Genomic DNA, 18227 nt, shown 5'->3' with positions numbered 1-18227 from the left:
AAGCAGGTCCCCATATAATTTACTTGCCAGTTTCCCTCACTTACATTACTCATACTCTAGTGAACATCTTTAACGTATGTATATTTCTGAAAGCTTGTGTTCTTAGTATTTCAGCAAATTGCAAATCCTAGTGTTGTGTAAAGCAGCCTGAGTGGAACTATTAACAGTTATTCTGTCTGGTAAAACTGTTTGTCCTTTCTTTCAAAGAGATTAAGTTAAGGAAAGGTAAGGGTTCTAGTTTTTATTTAAAGTACATAAATAATTTAACTTTTATTTTACTGTATTTAACCTAAAGGAAAGGTTTTTTTCCAACTAGAGGCATGGAAGGGCAGCTCAGTTCCATGTTATGTACCGTCTGCAACATGTGGAAATTCCTAGACGCTCCTTGAGCTCTGACCAACCACCTGTGCAGGAAATGCCACCAGCTGCGGCTACTTGAGCCCCGAGTTTGAGCTTGAATGGCAGCTGGAGGCACTGAGGTGCTTCCGCGAGGCTGTTTTGTGGACAGCACGTTTTTAGACGTGGTCACCCCACAGCTTACAGAAGTGCAGACAGAGAGGGAATGGGTGACCATCAATCAGAAGAAAGGTGTCAGGCAGATCGTCAGGAAATCCCCAGGGTGCATCTTGCTCGAGAACCGTTTTCTGAAAAGTGAGTGTGATGGTTCCTCTGGGGACTGTAGCCATGCTCATGGCACTGAGTGGCTCAGCTGCACAGGGGGAGGAAAAGGAGGGTAAGAGCAATAGTGGTAGGAGGTTTGATAGTAAGGGAAACAGATAGGTGTTTCTGCGGCCGTGGGCATGACTCCAGGATGGTATGTTGCCTCCATGGTGCCAGGGCATTCTAAAGGGAGAGGGCAAACAGACAGAGATCGTGGTACATATTGGTACCAATGACATAGGTTGAAAGAGGGATGAGGTCCTGCAAGCAGAATTTAGGGAGCTAGGAAACAGATTAAAAAACAGGACCTCAAAGGTAGTAATCTCTGGATTATTTCTGGTACCACATGTGGCTGGAGAGATGGTGCAGGAGGGAGGGCTTTAGATTCCTTGGACATTGGGGCCATTTCTGGGGGCAGAGGGACCTGTACAAGGCAGACAGGCTGCACCTGAACTGGAATGGGACCAACATCCTTGCGGGGAGGTTTGCCAGTGCAGTTGGGGAAGGTTTAAACTAACTTGGCAGGGGGATGGGATCCTGAGAGGGGGTTCAGCAAGGGGAGATGCATAGCCAAAATGAGAAGAGAGAACAAGTGAGTCTGGAAGGCATAGAAATTATAGGCCAGTTAAGGCACAAGGGAGTTTGGCAAGGTTGGATGGTATTTATTTTAATGCAAAGAATCTGACAAATAAGGCAGATGAGTTGAGGGCACAAATTAACACATGGAAGTATGATGTCATTGCTGTCACAGAGACATGGTTGAGAGGGGGACAGTATTGGAAGCTCAATATTCCAGGATATAGGGTTTTCAGGCGAGACAGTGAAGGAGGTAAAAGAGGAGGGTATTGCAATATTGATCAAGAAACCAATTACAGCAGTGAGGAGGGATGACATCTTAGAAGGCTCCTCAAATGATGCCATATGGGTAGAACTGAAAAATAAAACAGTAACAATCCCATTGCTGGGAGTGTACTATAGACCCCCAAATAATGAGAGAAATAGAAGAGCAGATATGTTGGCAAATTTCAGAGAAGTGTAAAAATAATAGGGAAATAATAGTGGGGGATTTCAACTTCCCCAACATTAACTGGGTTAGTCATAGTGTGATAGGTTTAGTGGGAGTGGAATTCTTAAAATGCATTGACAGCTTTTTAAGCCAGTACGTAGAAGGTCCTACAAGAGAGGGAGCGGTCCTGGACTTAATTTTAGGGAATGAAGCCGGACAAATGGTAGAGGTGTCAGTGGGGGAGCATTTTGTAGATAATGATCATAACTCCATTAGATTCAAGATTGTTATGGAATAAGACAAGGATGGGCCAGGAATCAGAGTTCTAAAGTGGGGGAAGGCCGATTTGAATAAAATATGATTTGGCCAGAATGGACTGGGAGCAGTTACTTTTAGGTAAATCTGTGTCAGAGCAGTGGGACTCATTCAAGAAGGAAATAGGGAGATAGTACAGAGCCAACATATTCCAGTAAAGACAAAGGGTGGGACCAACAAATCCAGGGAGCCCTGAATGTCAAGGGATATAAACGATTGGATAAAGAGAAAAAGGGAGGCTTATGGTAGATACAGAGGGCTCAAAACGATGGAAGCCCTAGAGGAGTATAGAATGTGTAAGGGGAAACTTAAAAAGGAAATTAGGAGAGCAAAAAGGGGGCATGAAAAAGCATTAGCTGGTAAAATAAAGGAAAATCCAAAGTTATTTTACAAGTACATTAAGAGTAAGAGGATAACTATGGAAAGAGTAGGGCCCATTAGGTAGTAATTTGCGTGTGGAGCCAGAAGACATAGGTAGGGTTCTATATGAATACTTTGTGTCGGTGTTCACAAGTGAGAGGGACAATGTGGGTATGGAATCAGGCAGAAGGACTGTGATATAATTAAAGAAATTAGCATAGAAAGGGAGGAGGTTCTAAGTGGTCTGGCAGACTTAAAAGTAGATAAATCTCCAGGCCCGGATGAAATGTATCCCAGGCTGTTGAACGAGGCAAGGGAGGAGATAGCAGGGCACTGGCAATAATTTTCAAAACCTCTCTGGCCACAGGAGAGGTGCCAGAGAACTGGAGGACAGCCAATGTGGTACTGTTATTCAAGAAGGGAGGAAGGGATACACCAGGGAACTACAGGCCAGTCAGTCTAACCTCAGTGGTGGGGAAACTATTGGAAGCAATTCTGAGGGACAGAATTAATCTACACTTGGAGAGGCAGGGATTAATCAAGGACAGTTAGCATGGTTTTATTGAGGGGAGGCCATGTCTGACCAATTTGATTACATTTTTTGAAGAGGTGACCAGGTGTGTAGATGAGGGCAATGCTTTTGACGTAGTCTACTTGGACTTCAGCAAGGCTTTTGATAAGGTAACGCTTGGGAGACTAATAACGAAGTTAAGAGCTCATGGGATCCAAAGCAATTTGGCAAATCGGATCCAGAATTGGCTGAGTGGCAGGAAGCAGAGGGTGATGGCCGAGGGGTGTTTTTGTAACTGGATGCCTGTGTCCAGTGGGGTTCCACAGGGATCGGTGTTGGGTCCCTTGTTGTTTGTGGTATATATAAATGATTTAGACTTGCATGTAGGAAGGTTGATCACTAAGTTCACGGATGACAAAAAAATTGGTGGGGTGGTAAAGAGTGAGGAGGATAGCCTTAGATTACGGGAGGATATAGACAGACTAGTCAGATGGGCTGATCAGTGGCAAATGGAATTTAATCCGAATGAGTGTGAGGTGATGCACTTGGGCAGGACAAACAAGGCACAGGAATAAACAATGAATGGTAGAACCTTGGGAAATACCAAGGATCAGAGGGACCTTGGTGTGCATGCCCACCGGTCCCTTAAGGTAGTGAGGCAGGTAGAAAAGGTGGTTAAGGTGGCATATGGGATACTTGCCTTTATTAGTCAAGGCATAGAATGAAAGAGCAGGGAGGTTATGCTGGAACTGTATAAAACATTGGTTAGGCCGCAGCTAAAGTATTGCATGCAGTTCTGGAATCCGCATTATAGGAAGGATGTGATTGCACTAGAAAGTGCGCAGAGGAGATTTACCAGGATGTTGCCTGCGCTGGAGAGTTTTAGTTAGGAGGAGAGATTGGATAGACTGGGGTCATTTTCCCTTGCAGCAGAGGAGATTGAGGGGGGATATGATTGAGGTGTATAAAATTATGAGGGGCATAGATAGGGGAGACAGGAAGGAACTTTTCCCCTTGGTGGAGGGATCAATAACCAGGGGGCATAGATTTAGGTAAGCGGCAGGAGGTTTAGAGGGGATGAGAGGAAGAATTTTTTTCACCCAGAGGGTGGTGGGAATCTGGAACTCACTGCCTGAAAGGGTGGTAGAGGCAGAAACCCTCATAACATTTAAGTAATATTTGGATGTGCACTTGCGATGGCATGGCATACAAGGCTATTGGCCTAGTGCTGGAAAATGGGATTAAGATAGTTGGGTACTTGTTTGACCGGTGCACACTCAATGGGCCGAAGGGCCTTTTTCTGTGCTATAGGCCTCGATAACTCTGGTGTCTCAGCAAATTAAGTGATATGAGGAGCGGGTGGGAAAACAGTTGAACCCCAATGAATGGAGGGGCAGGCTCAATGGGCCGTGTGATCTACTCCTATTTGTGTTTAATAAAGGTAAAAATTAAAATATCAAACAAACTTTTAAACAAATTTTACATTGTGGGTTTCTTAACATAATGGTAACATTTGAACTTAATTATGAACTTAGTATGCCATTAAAAATCCAGCTTCATCTCATTCAACAAGGTGTAAATTTTTTTCCAAGGGCTTTTACATCATGACTAACAGTGTAAGAATGGAAGTCTCTTCAAGCCTGTGTGTCAATTTCTGAATATGTATGAATGCATTTGGCATAAATCAACTGAAACAGTTTTTTATTCATTCATGGGATATGAGCTTCACTGACTGGGCCAGCATTTATTTCCCATCCCTAACTGCCCTCAAGAAGGTGGTAGTGAGCTTGTAATTACTTTGGAATATAAATGCAGTGGTTTCTTTAACTGATTTTTAATGCATTGTTCTGAAGTGTCAACCTAGTGCATACAAAAATTAAAACGCAACTAAAAAAACTGATAAATGATTGCAATCACACAATATGAAAGGAAATCATGATTTTATTATTTTATTAAAAATCTACTGCTCTCAAAAAATTCTAATTTGTAATTACTACATTTCAACATCTATACAATCACAGTTAAAGTGCTAAAACTGAAAAAAGACTGAATGAAACTAAACATCTGAACACAATTCTAATGTAAACAAAAAGGCTCTTTATGGGGCGAGTGCAAGTTACAAGGTTTTCTCCTTTGCCATTTTAGTGTTGGACACAGCTCGACTGAAGTCCCCTTTCTACCACAGGGTTGCTTCTGATGGTAAAGGCAATGGTGCTCAACAGCCCAACAATCTTGCTGTCAGGAGGAGCAACAAACTCCTGGAACATAACTTGCAGTTGCTGCCTCCAACAAGGAAGGTGCAGATGGCAGCTACTGATCTGATTGTGGTTGGGCTATCAGGCCAGCAGTGTAGTTTCAGCACAGCTACCCTGTCACACATCTGTTCCTAACATGTCATATTGTGGCCAGATGTGCTAACTGCATAAAGTGGGAGATTGAGCACGAGCAGTAATGGTATCAGGTTTGTGAATTCCGATATAAAATTGAACAGTTCCTCACTGCTACTGAATCAGCCTCAGGGCAGGTGCAGTACACTCAGTGGCTTCCAATTGGAGCTGTTGAATAACAAGGGGGTAGAAATCGGCAGAGTTAGTTAATATCAACCACTACTTTCACCCCAAATCAACAACTAATCAGTGTTAACAAAGCCAGCACGAGGTGACATTGCGAATAATGCAACCATCTGTTTCAGTGCTTCACATAAATCAAGTGCAGCCATTACAATTGGCCCAGAATAATTTAAAATTACAAAATTACAACAAAAAAAAACTTAAAATTTCTCAATCTTCATTGGTTCTTTTTGACAATTCAGATTCTTTACAAAGTCCCAACATTGAAATTTTGTTCAGTCCCCTATAGTACCTTTCTGTTTACACATCTTGTAACGTGCCTTCACCATTCAGATTCAGGTTGTGTTGCTTTTGAGGGATGGGGGAGGCGTAAAATGGAAGGAATCAGTTATTTCCTCTTCCATTGAGGTTGTTCTATGCCACATACCATCCACAACAGAGAAGGCTTTATTTTTAATTTTAAAAGATTAACCAAGATCACCATAAAGGTTGAAAGAGAAGACTACTATCTAATAGGGGACAGTGATAATTGGACAAAACTAAGCTTGGGTTTGGAAAGTCTAAAGATTGACAGAGGAAACCCTGGAGATTTAAGAAGTTCCTGAGTCAAGGTACTAGGAAATAGGAGAGAAGACTGCAATGAACTTGATTTCAAAATATTGACTTAGTAGGAAATCACAAGAGTACATAGGATAGCATTTGTTGAACTTTGCAGGAATAAGGGAAAAGTGCGGAGAAATATAAAGCATAGTCATGTCAATAAAACAGAAAGGCTGCAATAAAGAAATGTTGGAATAATCAAGGTGAGTGAGGGATTGCTTTATTTATCTATGCTGTTTTATCTTGTACTCTGCCCAGGAGATCAGGCAAGCCCTGTAGATATATTAAAATGTTACGGCAGCTTTAGCAAGTTAAACCTTTGGTCATGAACAAAGTACACATCATCCCTGGAGGCCACTGAAGATTTTGAGGACAATAATGTTGGTAAATGAAGGCTAAATGTTAAACCGGTAGATGCAGTAAATTTAGTCTGTACTAAATGTCATGGAAGAAATAAAGATATTGATGCTTAGCAATTACACCACAAGAGGAATCAAGTGCATGACCTGAAGGAAATCGATGAATGTAAAGACTTCAACGAATAGTTGGACCATGCATGAAGGAAGTTAGTGATCTGCGACAAGGAGACTGATTTGTTTGGACTTATTTAAACTCATTCTCTGGATTATTAGTTAAAAATAATTAAATCCAGATAAAGCTAGACTTTTCAAAACACAGACAACCATTCAGATTTCAGTTAGGCTGTGAAAACAGTTCGTTTTGCTAGAGGGCCTTTTCTGAATGAAGGTTAGGAACCCCAGGGAACAGGAGATCTTGTTTAAATAAAATAAGAAGTGTTCCTTATTTTCGATCATTACGTGAAGATTTAGGTTGCGCTAATTAAATCAATTAGAACTGTCATTCTCTCCATTCAACTTACTGTGAAATGAACCTTGCCTTACCCAAGCCTTCTCAGGGAGACTGATGGCAGTGGGATGGGAACTCTCGGACACTTCATGTGTTACAGATAGTCACATGTACAGGGAGTGCTGTTAGTTGGAAGAGCTTGAGCTTCAAATTTCAGCAGCTGGCATCATGCAGTGCATCTGCGAACTTGAGAGTTTTGTGGATATCATGTTTCTGGTCATCGTCACCCCAGCTTAAGGATTACAGACATATGGGATATGTGAGACCATCAGGCAGTCCAGGGGGACCAGGCAGGTGGTACAGGAGTTCCCTGAGCACATCTTACTCTGAATACGTCACTGAGTGGCTACAAAGGACTCCAAGGGGGGAGGGTGAACAGCCAGCTGTCATGGTGCATATCAGTACCAACGACAGAGGTAGAAAGAGGGATGAGGAGTAGGATGTTGCGGCGATAATAGAGAACTGGCTGAAAAAAGAGCAGGACTGGGTGTTAAATATTCTTGAACATGGTATAAAAATTAGGGTAGGTAAGAAATGAGGGGGGGATGGCAGTATAAAGCTAAGAAATGACAAAAATACCGTTACACTACTGGGTGTATTCAATAGGCCACCAACTAGTGGAAAATATATAAAAGAGCGAATTGGCAATGAAATTACAGAGAAGTGCAAAAATGATAGAGTAGTTATAATGGGAACTTCAAACATTCTAATATAGGATGGGTTAGTACTAGTGTTAAGGACAGAGATGTGGAAGAGTTTCTAAATGTGTTCAGAAAAATTTTCTACATCAGTATGTTTCCAGTTCACTGAGAAAGGAAGCATTGCTGGGTCTGGCTCTGGACCAAGTGGATCAAGTGTTGGTAAGGGAATATACAGGGAACAGTGATCATACTAGTTTAGGGTTTAAGTTAGCAATGGTAAGGGGCAAGGAGGAATCCTAGAGTAGAAGTAATTTGTTGGGTGAGAGCGAATCTCAATGGGGTGAGAATGGGTCTGGCCCAGGTAAATTGGAATCAAAGATTGCCAAGTAAAACTATAATTCAACAATGGACTGCCTTGAAAGAGGAGATTTTTAAAATTCATTCATGGGGTGTGGGCTTCGCTGGCTAGGCCAGCATTTATTGCCCATCCCTAGTTGCCCTTGAGAAGGTGGTGGTTAGCTGCCTTCTTGAACTGCTACAGTCTATGTGGTGTAGTACATCCACAGTGCTGTAGGTACATCCACAGTGCTGTTAGGAAAGGAGTTCCAAGATTTTGACCCAGCAACAGGGAAGGAACAGCGATATATTTTCAAGTCAGGATGGTGAGTGGCTTGAGAGGGGAGCTTGCAGGTGCTGGTGTTCCCATGTATCTGCTGCCCTTGTCCTTCTAGATGGTAGTGGTCATAGGTTTGGAAGGTGTTGTCTAAGGAGCCTTGGTGAATTCCTGCAATGCATCCTCTAGGTGATACACACAGCTGCTCCTACAGTGTGTCGGTGGTGGAAGGAGTGATTGAATGTGGAAAGGGTGCCTGTCAAGCGGACTGCTTTGTCCTGGACGATGCCAAGCTTCGTGTCGTGGGAGCTGCACTCATCCAGGCAAATGAAGAGTATTCCATTACACTCCTGACTTGTGCTTTGTAGATGGACAGGCTTTGGCGAGTTACACATTGCAGGATTCCTAGTCTCTGACCTGCTCTTGTAGCCACAGTATTTATATGGCTAGTTCAGTTCAGTTTCTGGTCAATGGTACCCCAGGTTGTTGACAGTGGGGGATTCTGTGATGGTAATGCCATTGAATGTCAAAGGGCGATGGTTAGATTCTCTGTTGTTGGAGATGGTCATTGCCTGGCACTTGTGTGGCATGAATGTTACTTGCCACTTGTCAGCCCAAGCCTGGATATTGTCCAAGTCTTGCTGCATTGGGCATGGACTGTTTCAGTATCTAAAGAGTTGTAAACGGTGCTGAACATTGTGCAATCATCAGCGGATCCACTTCTGATCTTATGATGGAAGGAAGATAATTGATGAAGCAGCTGAAGATGGTTGGGCCGAGGAGAAGTACAGTCAAAATAAATGCCCATGAAGGGGAAAGATAGGGCAAACAAAGCCAGCAGACCCTGGGTGACAAGAAAGAGTAAGATGCAGAAAAGGGGGTAAGTTTGGGAGGAGAGGAGGCACATATGCCAGATGTCAATTTGATAATACAAGTGAGAAGTAGGCTGAATATAGAAAGTTCAGACAGGAAGAGAAATAAGAAAAAAAGCACAGAGCCTGTATGGGATAAGGCAGACAACCAACATAAAAGGAAATCCAAAAGTCTTTTGGCATTAATAGTAAAAAGGTTGCAAAAAAAAAAAGGGACAACTGATTAGGGACCAAAAACGGAATTTACACATGGAGGTTGAGGAAATAAATGACTTTTCAATTATCTTTGCCAAGGAAGATGCTATAAAGTCAGTGAACGAGGAGGTAGTTGAGAGACTGGATGGGCTATAAATTGATAAAGAGGTGATATTAGAATGGCTGGTTGTATCTGAAGTTAATAATTCACCAGGACTGGATCAGATGTATCCAAGAATGCGGAGGGAAGGAAGAGTGGAAATTGCAGAAATGGTGGCCATAATCTTCCAATATTCCTTGGATACAGGTGTGGTGGCAAAGCACTAGAGAATTGAAAACGTCACACAATAAAGGATGAAAGGATAAATCCAGCAATTATGGACCAGCCAGTTTAACCTTGGTTGTGTGAAAGCTTTAGTAATGATAATCTGAGGCAAAATGAACAGTCGCTTGGACAAATAAAAGCAAAATACTGCAGATACTGGAAACCTAAACTAAAAACTTGAAGTGCTGGAAAAAACTCAGTAGGTTTGGCAGCAGCTGTAGTGAAAGAAACAGAGTTAATAGCCAGAATTGAGAGTCCAGCGGGCAGCGTGGTTAGCGCCAAGAGGGGAAAACAGCCTGCTGCCCGTGATCAGCCCCCCAACTGCGATTTCATGCTGGTGGGCCAATTAAGGTCCGCTGAGCATGAACCATGGCTCCCCCAATGTTTGGGAGCAGGCGGGCAGAGGTGGGGATCTGTCAGCTGCTGGGTCCAATGGCGACCCAGTGGCCGGTTAAAACCGGCAGAGTCGAGCCCTGAAAGGCTGCTGGCGACAAAGACATCTTTAGTGTCATCAGGAGAGTAAAAATTATGGAAACAAATGCCAGGCAGGAGAGCAGGTCGGGTGGGCATTCGGCCCTAGTTTACTGATGAATGTCTCGCGGTCCTCCTGGAGGAGGTGGCTGCCAGGAGGAATAACCTTATCCCCAGAGATGGAAGGAGGCGGCCACCGTACCTTACAAAAACTGCTTGGGAGGTGGCGGCAGTGCTGGTCAGCAGCCATGATGTGGTGCGGTGCACCTGGGTCCAGTGCCACAAAAGGAGGTTTAACGACCTGAAAGCGGGAAGGGTGGGTACCGAGTTGGCATGGATCAGTGTGTTGAAGTGTTAAGGGCTGGCCAATCCCCGTGGAGCCCAGGGGTGTTAGAGTCTGAGTGCCAACTGTCAATTATGCTGGCATGGCCAAGGGGAGAGCCCTGGCTGCTTGGAATGAGTGCCTTGTGGCTCGAGGGCAACAACTCAGATGTGCCCTGTGAGGTTCTCCTCAGGTGGAGTTGGCCAGGCTGCAAATGGGGCTGCAGATAGAGAGTGGACTAATCAATGTTTCTCTCACCTTTCAGAAGACGGCCCATAATAACATAGAAAGGTCATGGACTGATGGAAGCCCCCCTAACCTCCTAATCCTAATCAGATGCGAGCAGGATGCCTTGGAGCTGGAGAGGCGCCACGCACCTCGGTCAACCAGCCGTGGAGAGGCTGGGGCATCAGACGAAGGTAAGAGTGCAGTGCACAGAGGTGAGAGTTTTGGATGGTGCAAACATCCTTGCGTAGTCTCATCATTGACGGGAACCTCAAAATTGGATTCTCCGTTGATCATTGAAAAACGATGGCACCATGATTCTGATCTCCATGGTCTCTCCAGGGTACATGGCATGCACACTGACATTGTGATGACTTAAACTAATGACACATTATTCTACCTTAGGTTTGCCAACACGCACCCAATCGCAGGACTCCAAAGACCCACCCCTGACACCAGAGGATCACCAGGCTCCAGATGCACAGATACCAGCACCTCAGTGGTCATTAGATCTTTGGTTAGAATTTTGGTGAGGGCAATTCACACTTGTCTGAGGTGCAGACGGAAGCAGAGTGCGCCCAGGGCGCCGGCAGTTGGAGGGCTGCTGGAGACCAGGACGATGCTCAGTTGAAAGCAAATGAGGAGCCTCTAGTGTTGTCCATTAGGCGGCAGATGCTGGATGTCAAACAAGATGTGTGGGAGGATCTGGCGGAGATCCATGAGGATTTGAGTGCCATGGTCTCTGTTATGGAGGCATCCATGTGGAGCATCAGCACTGCGTTGACCCTCATGGCCGAGCGCAATGCCTCCTCCATTGAGAGTGTGGTGACTCTCATGGAGAGGCAGCTCCAGAAACAGAATCAGGGTTCCGTGGGGTTGCTCTCAGATCTGCAAGCCCTCACACAGGGACTGACCTCAGGTGGTCAGTGTCCAGTTGAGAGATGGATGAGGTGCCCAGTATCCCAGCTAGGTTCCTGTCCATCATTGGTGAGCAGGGAGGTCCAGAATGAACTTATGTTGGCCCACGAGCTGCCTGTCATCTCTGAGGGCTCCTCTCCGAGCTTTCTGGATGACGGCAGCAGCTCCTCTGTCCCTCTGCCAGTGACTGTGGCATCTGATGAGGCTGCAGTGACTGGGGAGATGCCAGCCATGGAACTGGCTATTCCCTCCCAGGCGGGGCCAGCACAGGCTCCACTGGCCAGAGGGTGACTGCCAAGGTCGTCAAGGCCAACAGAATCAGCAGGCTGTCTCCAATGCCAAAGCCAGCACGTGGGGAACACCAAGATGTAGCACTCGCAAACTTAAGTTTGAGGCACCACGAGCACAAGAGGGACTGGTCACGGGTGATCTTCTGTTGTGCACTGTTTTGTTTATTTTAACTGATCTGGGGTTGAAGACCAGAGAAGGTTCTGTTACTTCGTTTTGACTGTCAACATGAGATAAATTTTCTTTTCTTGTAATGGCCCGAGTATACTTTTTTTATTTAATGTGGTGCAGGATACGCCAGTGTGTATTGCTGGACTTGGGCTTGAAACTTTCTTGCACAGGCACTGAGTGGACTTGAGTCGAAGGAATGGGCCATTTCAGATGGATGGAGGCAGGAGCCCTGGTGTCATGAAGATATTAATGTATATAATGTTATTGGAAATTATTTTAAATTGAGCTTGTAGTGGGGTCTGTGTCTGTGAGTGTGAGTGTGTCTTAATTGGACTAAACCCAGCTAGGCTGGATGCTTTGATGTACAGTAGTTTGGAGATGTTAAACCGTAAGGTAAAGAGTACATTTGCATTTTGTTGAATAAACCATTCAAAGACTAGGGGTGAATTCTTGCACCTAGCTAGAAGGCACCAAGCAATATGTTTATATTACTAATAAAATTGGTACTATGAAAGGGGTTTTATTGTTAGAAGAGGTGGAGTTCAAACAGTTCAAAGTTTAATGAAAGTTTGCATTCAAAGGGAAGGCTAGATATATATAGAAAAGTTGTGTGTGTGGAAGTCAGAGGCATATAAGATCTAAGCCTGTGTCTGCGAAGGAACAAAAAGAAAGGAACCTCATTTTGAATTTGTAAAATAAAATGTGCTTTGCCTGGTGTCTGTTTAAATCTGTGGGTTATTGTTGCCTTGGGAAGATTATCTGAGTCATTAATTTGGGGATTTGTTTAAAAGTTATTATGGTAGTAATTTGTAGACGTGTACGTATTTAATTCCTTGAAAATTAATAAATTTAATTTATATAAAAAAACCTCGAGGCTTGGTGGCTTTCATTTCTGAATTCAGAGCTGCATCTCAAACATACCAACTGAAAAAATAGGTTTTGACAGTTATTTAAAGTTTCTCTCTGGGACTTAAAATAACTCAGCCTTTATCAACTGCTGTGTCATAACAATGGCATGGGGTGATAGCGCTTATTTGGCAGCCTAGCTGAAGGAGCATTGGACTAAGGTGTCCCTGCCTTCCTGGAGGTTACAGAGGTCTGGCTCTACGTCCTCAGCGTTCTCCTCACGTGCTCCTCTTCTGACTTACTACTGGGTTCATCCTCTGTGGCCTGTGCAGCCAAATCAAGACCCTCTTCCTCCAGTGAGTCCCCCCTTAACAGTGCCAGATAGCGGTCGCATGCTGCACTCTCCACAATCAGTGACACCCACTCTGGGGAATATTGTAGTTCTTCCCCTGAATGGTCCAGGCATTGGAAGTGAGTCTTTAGAAGACATATGGTCCTCTCTATCACCGCCCTTGTGGAGGCATGGCTCCTGTTATATCGTTGCACTGCCTCTGTTCTTGGGTGGCAGAGAGGCGTCATAAGCCACCTTTTCAACGGATAATCCTAGTCACCCAGCAGCCATCCATCCAGTCGGGCTAGAGCACTGAAGAGCCTCAGCACCTGGGAGTGTCTCAGGATGTAAGCATCAGGCGAGCTGCCAGGGTATCTTGCACAGACTCTCAGAATCTGCATCCTATGGTCACACACTATCTGAACGTTCATGGAGTGGAATCACTTCCTGTTAACAAACGCACCCGGCTCACCCGCTGGCGCCTTGATGACTACATGTGGAGTTGATTGCACCCTGGATGCGGGGGAACCCAGCAATCACTGTGCTTGCGCCTCTCCTCCCACAGGTTGCTCCCCTGAAAGCTGCATTAGGGCATATGGCCTCCACTCCCTTCTGTCCCTCCCTTTCTCCTCAGAGGAGGTGCCTCCAGCAAAGAGCACAATCTCCATTACCAGGCTGTCTGATGCCTGGAAGGGTCCACATGGTCTGAATCCTCCGGGGTCCTTGGAGTCACCAAGAAAACCTGAAATGCAGCCTGAAAATGCGAAGAATGAAGTCCCGAACAGAGTTGAAACTGCCAAGTACCAATAAGTCACCAGCAGCAAACTATCTACGAAACGACTACTCACATTGGCAACGATGCTGACCTTTTTTATCCTGCCTGTAGATGAGATTTTGGAACTTGTCAGTTGGCTGTCTGCCTGTTTAGCCTGTGCAATGAGTGCGAAATTGCACAGGTAACGAAAAATCGGTGTCAATTGACTTTTTAATGGCCTTAACTGGCCTCTTAATTAATGGTAGGTGCGGCTCCAGCACCTGCCGGGTGAAATATCGCGCAAGTGCGCGATGACGTTGGGATGCTCACCTGACGTCATTGTGCGCTATTTTATGCTTGACCATGTCGGGTGTGCGCCTGCACGCCAAGCAAAAAATTCTTCCCAATGTTTTGAGTTGAATACGACTCTTCTTCAGAATTAGTCCAAGTGACTTATCCAAGACACTTTGGACAAATACAGATTAATTAAGAAAAACCAGCAAATATTTGCTGAGGGCAACTCATGTTTAACTAATTTGATTGACTTTTTTGATGAAGTGCAGGAAGGATTGATGAGGGTAGTGTGGTATACATCAGTTTCCAAAAGGCATTTGATAAAGTGCCAAATAACAGGCTTGTCAGCAAAGTTGAAGCCCATGAAAGGGACAATGAGAGCATGGAAAAGAAGTTGGTCAGATGACAGGAAACAGACATTAGTATTGCATGTCTATTTTTCAGACTGGAGGAAGCTATACTGTGGGGTTCCTCAGGGGCTAGTAATAGGACCACAGCTTTTCTTCATCTATGTTAATGACTGAGATTTGGGTATACAGAGCACAATTTCAACACGTGCAGATGGCAAATTTCGGAAGTATTGTGAAATGTGAGGAAGATAGTGAAAGACCACAGATAGGCAGACTGATGAATAGGCAGACAGGAGGCAGATGCAATTTAATGCAGAGAAGTGTGAAATGATGTATTTTGACAGGAAAAATTAGGAAAAGCAATATAAATTATAGGGTACAGTTCTAAAAGGGTTCAGCAGCAGGAGAACCTGGGGTATAGGTGAACAAATCATTGAACGTGGCAGGGCAAATTAAGAAAGCAGTTAACAAAGCACATGGGATCTTGGGCTTTATAACTATGGGCAGTGTGTACAAAAGCAAGGAAGTTATGGTGAACCTTTACCAAACACAGGTTTGGCCTTAACTGGCATACTGTGCCCAATTCTGGGTACTGCACTTTAAGGAGGATATGAAAACACCAAAGAGAAAAGATCTATGAGAATGGTTCTGGGAATGAGAGACTTCAGTTATGTGATTAGGCTGACGAAGCTGGGGCTGTTCTCCTTAAGAGAAGAAGGTTGAGAGGAGATTTTCTGGATGTGTTCAGAATCATCACAGAATGAATCGTTAGAAACTGTCCCCATTCGCGGAAGGGTTGAGAACCAGAAGACAGATTTAAAGTGACCGGCAAAAGAGCCAGGGGCGAAATGAGGAGAAACCGTTTAATGCAGTGAGTGGTAAGGATCTGGAATGCATTCCTGACAGTGTGGTAGATGCAGATTCAATCATGGCTTCCAAAAGGGAGTTGGATAATTACCTGAAGAGAAAAATTTATATCTACAGTGAAAAGGCTAGGGAGCGGGACTAGCAAAGGGCTCTTACAAAGGGCTCTTACAAAGAGCCAGATTTGATATGATGGGCCAAATGGCCTCCTTCTTTGCTGTAACCAATCTATGATTCTATAATAAATACACGTGTGAGAGACACCACTATCCAGCCTAGGTCACAAAGGGATAATATTATTACACCCGTGGGTTATCATGGAGGTATTATAGATACAAGGAGGCATGTGTCACTTCCATTAAGGTAATCAAACTGTTTAGAAAGATGTAATTGCATTGACATAATACCTTTTACAACCTCAGGATGTACCAAAACAATTCACAGCCAATTAAGTACTCGAATGTAATCACTGTTGTAATGTAGGAAATGCAGCAGCCAATTTGCACATGCAAGATCTCACAAATATCAACGTGATAATGACCAGAAACATTAGTGATGTTGGTTCTGGAGAAAATATTGGAATAGTGCTGTGGAATTTTTTTCCTGTCCATCTGAGAGGGAACACAGTTTAATATCTCATCTGAAAAATGGCACTTCTGACAGTGCAGCACCCTCTCAGTACTGACATAGCAGTGTCTGCCTAGATCCTGTCTTTAAGGCTCTGAGTTAAAAGGTAACGGGTTCAAGCCCCATTCCAGAGGCACCACTGAGTTATGAATGGCGCTAATGATCGAAATGTAGTGTCTCAGAGCCTTCATTGCCTTTTGTAATCAGTGGAATACTAGGCGAATATTTTTGGTATAGAATTAATGTGGTATTTAATTACACAGTAACACCTTTGCGAAAATACTGATGAGTGTTTGGAAGTACCTATTTGGACTGAGGTTCAGTTAACTGGTCGGCAGAATAGACAATTGCAAGGCGGTTCCACTTTTTAAAATCCTGTTTCAGTTCATTTCAGGCAAACTGCAATTGAAAATTTATTGGATAGATATAAACAAAATATCATCAAAAGGATATTTTTGGTTGCAAAAGCAACAAATGAGCAAACAGTGTTTCTAGTGGAGTTTCCAGGAACTGTAGAATTTGTCCAAATTACATTTTTTTTTTGAGGTGAATGGCAAAGTGTGCTGGGGTGGGAGGCAGGGGCAATACCACATCACAGCTATTAAGCTCCCCCAGTACCTGGTATAACGTATCATTGAGCTGAGTGCAATCTGCACTTCAACGTACTGTCATGTTACAAATCAAGCTCCTAACTCAGCACCATTCTCCCTATCTTTTTTTTGTTCTTTCGTAAGACATGAGCATTACTGGCAAGGCAAGCATTTGTTGCTCATCCTTAAATACACACTTCAGGCCACAACCGCCTCCCAACACCCACCCCTCTTCAGCAATGCACTATTCAACCAAAACAGAAATGCATCGGTGATAGGCTAATCAGTCTATATTGCTGCCTCATCTGTTGTGTGGACAAATCTTAGAAGGGCCGCCATGAGGTGGTGTCGCAATATCCTGACATGAATAACAAAAACTTTGCATCAGCCCCTTTACAAAATCTACCTCAGTTCAAGTTAATGCAACATATTTCTACACTTTATCACATCATTTGATCATTGCTTTCATACTATGGACCCTGTTTCTAATAACAGGATTTAATCTCTTAGAGATGAGAGTTCTGAAAACCAACAGGCTTGCTATTAATGTCGTCAATTCTGCCGTAAACTTAGTAAAAAATAGTTCCAAACAATGATCCCTTTGATACCATATGGGTATGGTGTCTTCATAGAGTCAAATTCTGCACAAGAAATGTATATGTTCATTTAAAGATCTCACAGCAATGCTATAAAAAATGTTTTTAACGTTAAGGATCATTATCAGCCTTGAAGAGGAATCCAAATTTCCTTACTCCATCAGTTTTATAGAGAAGCCAGAGCCAACAGCAGTGTGTTAGGAATGAGAAGCCAAAGTCAGCTTTGAGCTTCCTCCTCTTTAGTCTTTTCATTGGTGGCAACAGTTGTAAAGAGTCTGAACTTGTGTTGTTCCAAAGACGATTTCAAGCCACATTTGTGTCAGCAACTATTTTAACCCTTCTTGGCAGCACCAGTGGCATTGGATGAGATTGCAATTAACACCATCTATTATTTATTTCTCTATTGCTGACCTATCATAGTATATCAGAAAATGAGCTCCCTCTTGCAAATGCTGTGGATTTACCTGTCTTCTGTTGAACTGTGTGCCCCCTTCACTTTGCCTTGGATAAGAGGCTTTGTTTAGGCACTTGTGCAATCTTCCTCAATGACTCGGTTCATGCTAGTACCATGAGTGATGTGGGTTGCTGGATTAGTCAGGTCCCTGATACTGCTTTGCCGGGACTGGTCATTCAGACGGTGTAGGCTGCTTTGCTGGGACTGGTCGTTGAGCCTTGGCAGACTGCCATGCACCAACCGCTCATCCAGACCTCTGAAGCTGCAAGGTGTATATCTGATAAAAGAACAATGGTAAAATTTCCATTAACCATCACTTGGCAGCAGGTTTGTATGTGTGTTTATAAAACATCATGGGCTGGAGGTGGTTCAGATCAGCATAGCCGATTGAGTTTCGAAAGCACCACAAACCAAGGTGTTCCTGTGCTAGTCTCCTGTTTGAACACTGATGGAGGAGACTCAGAAATCCACATGGGTTTTTGGACCCACCAACTGCTACTGTAAAGTGGACCCCCCCAACCTGAACTAACACACTCCCGGCACATCAAAAATGCTGCACCACCCCCAATCTTCCCTGTTGCCGTTTACAGA

The 18227-nt window shown here is 43.9% G+C and overlaps 1 protein-coding gene across 10 annotated transcripts in view; it reads right to left on the bottom strand.

The window, feature by feature from the left end:
* Positions 1 to 4777: 4777 nt before the first annotated feature.
* The window catches only part of LOC121277942 (frizzled-3), a 144525-nt gene continuing 131075 nt past the window's right edge, over positions 4778 to 18227 (bottom strand). For all 10 annotated transcript variants that reach the window (XM_041187823.1, XM_041187822.1, XM_041187821.1 and 7 more), the window contains 2 exons: positions 17647 to 17913; positions 4778 to 5407 (listed from right to left, as the gene is read on the bottom strand). In XM_041187823.1, the coding sequence (XP_041043757.1) occupies positions 17703 to 17913 (211 nt within the window). In that variant the 3' untranslated portion in view covers positions 4778 to 5407; positions 17647 to 17702. The remainder of the gene's footprint in view (positions 5408 to 17646; positions 17914 to 18227) is intronic.

This window comes from Carcharodon carcharias, chromosome 5 (assembly GCF_017639515.1).
Source record: "Carcharodon carcharias isolate sCarCar2 chromosome 5, sCarCar2.pri, whole genome shotgun sequence".
Lineage (NCBI taxonomy): Eukaryota > Metazoa > Chordata > Chondrichthyes > Lamniformes > Lamnidae > Carcharodon > Carcharodon carcharias.
This window is presented reverse-complemented; position numbering and strand designations above follow the sequence as displayed.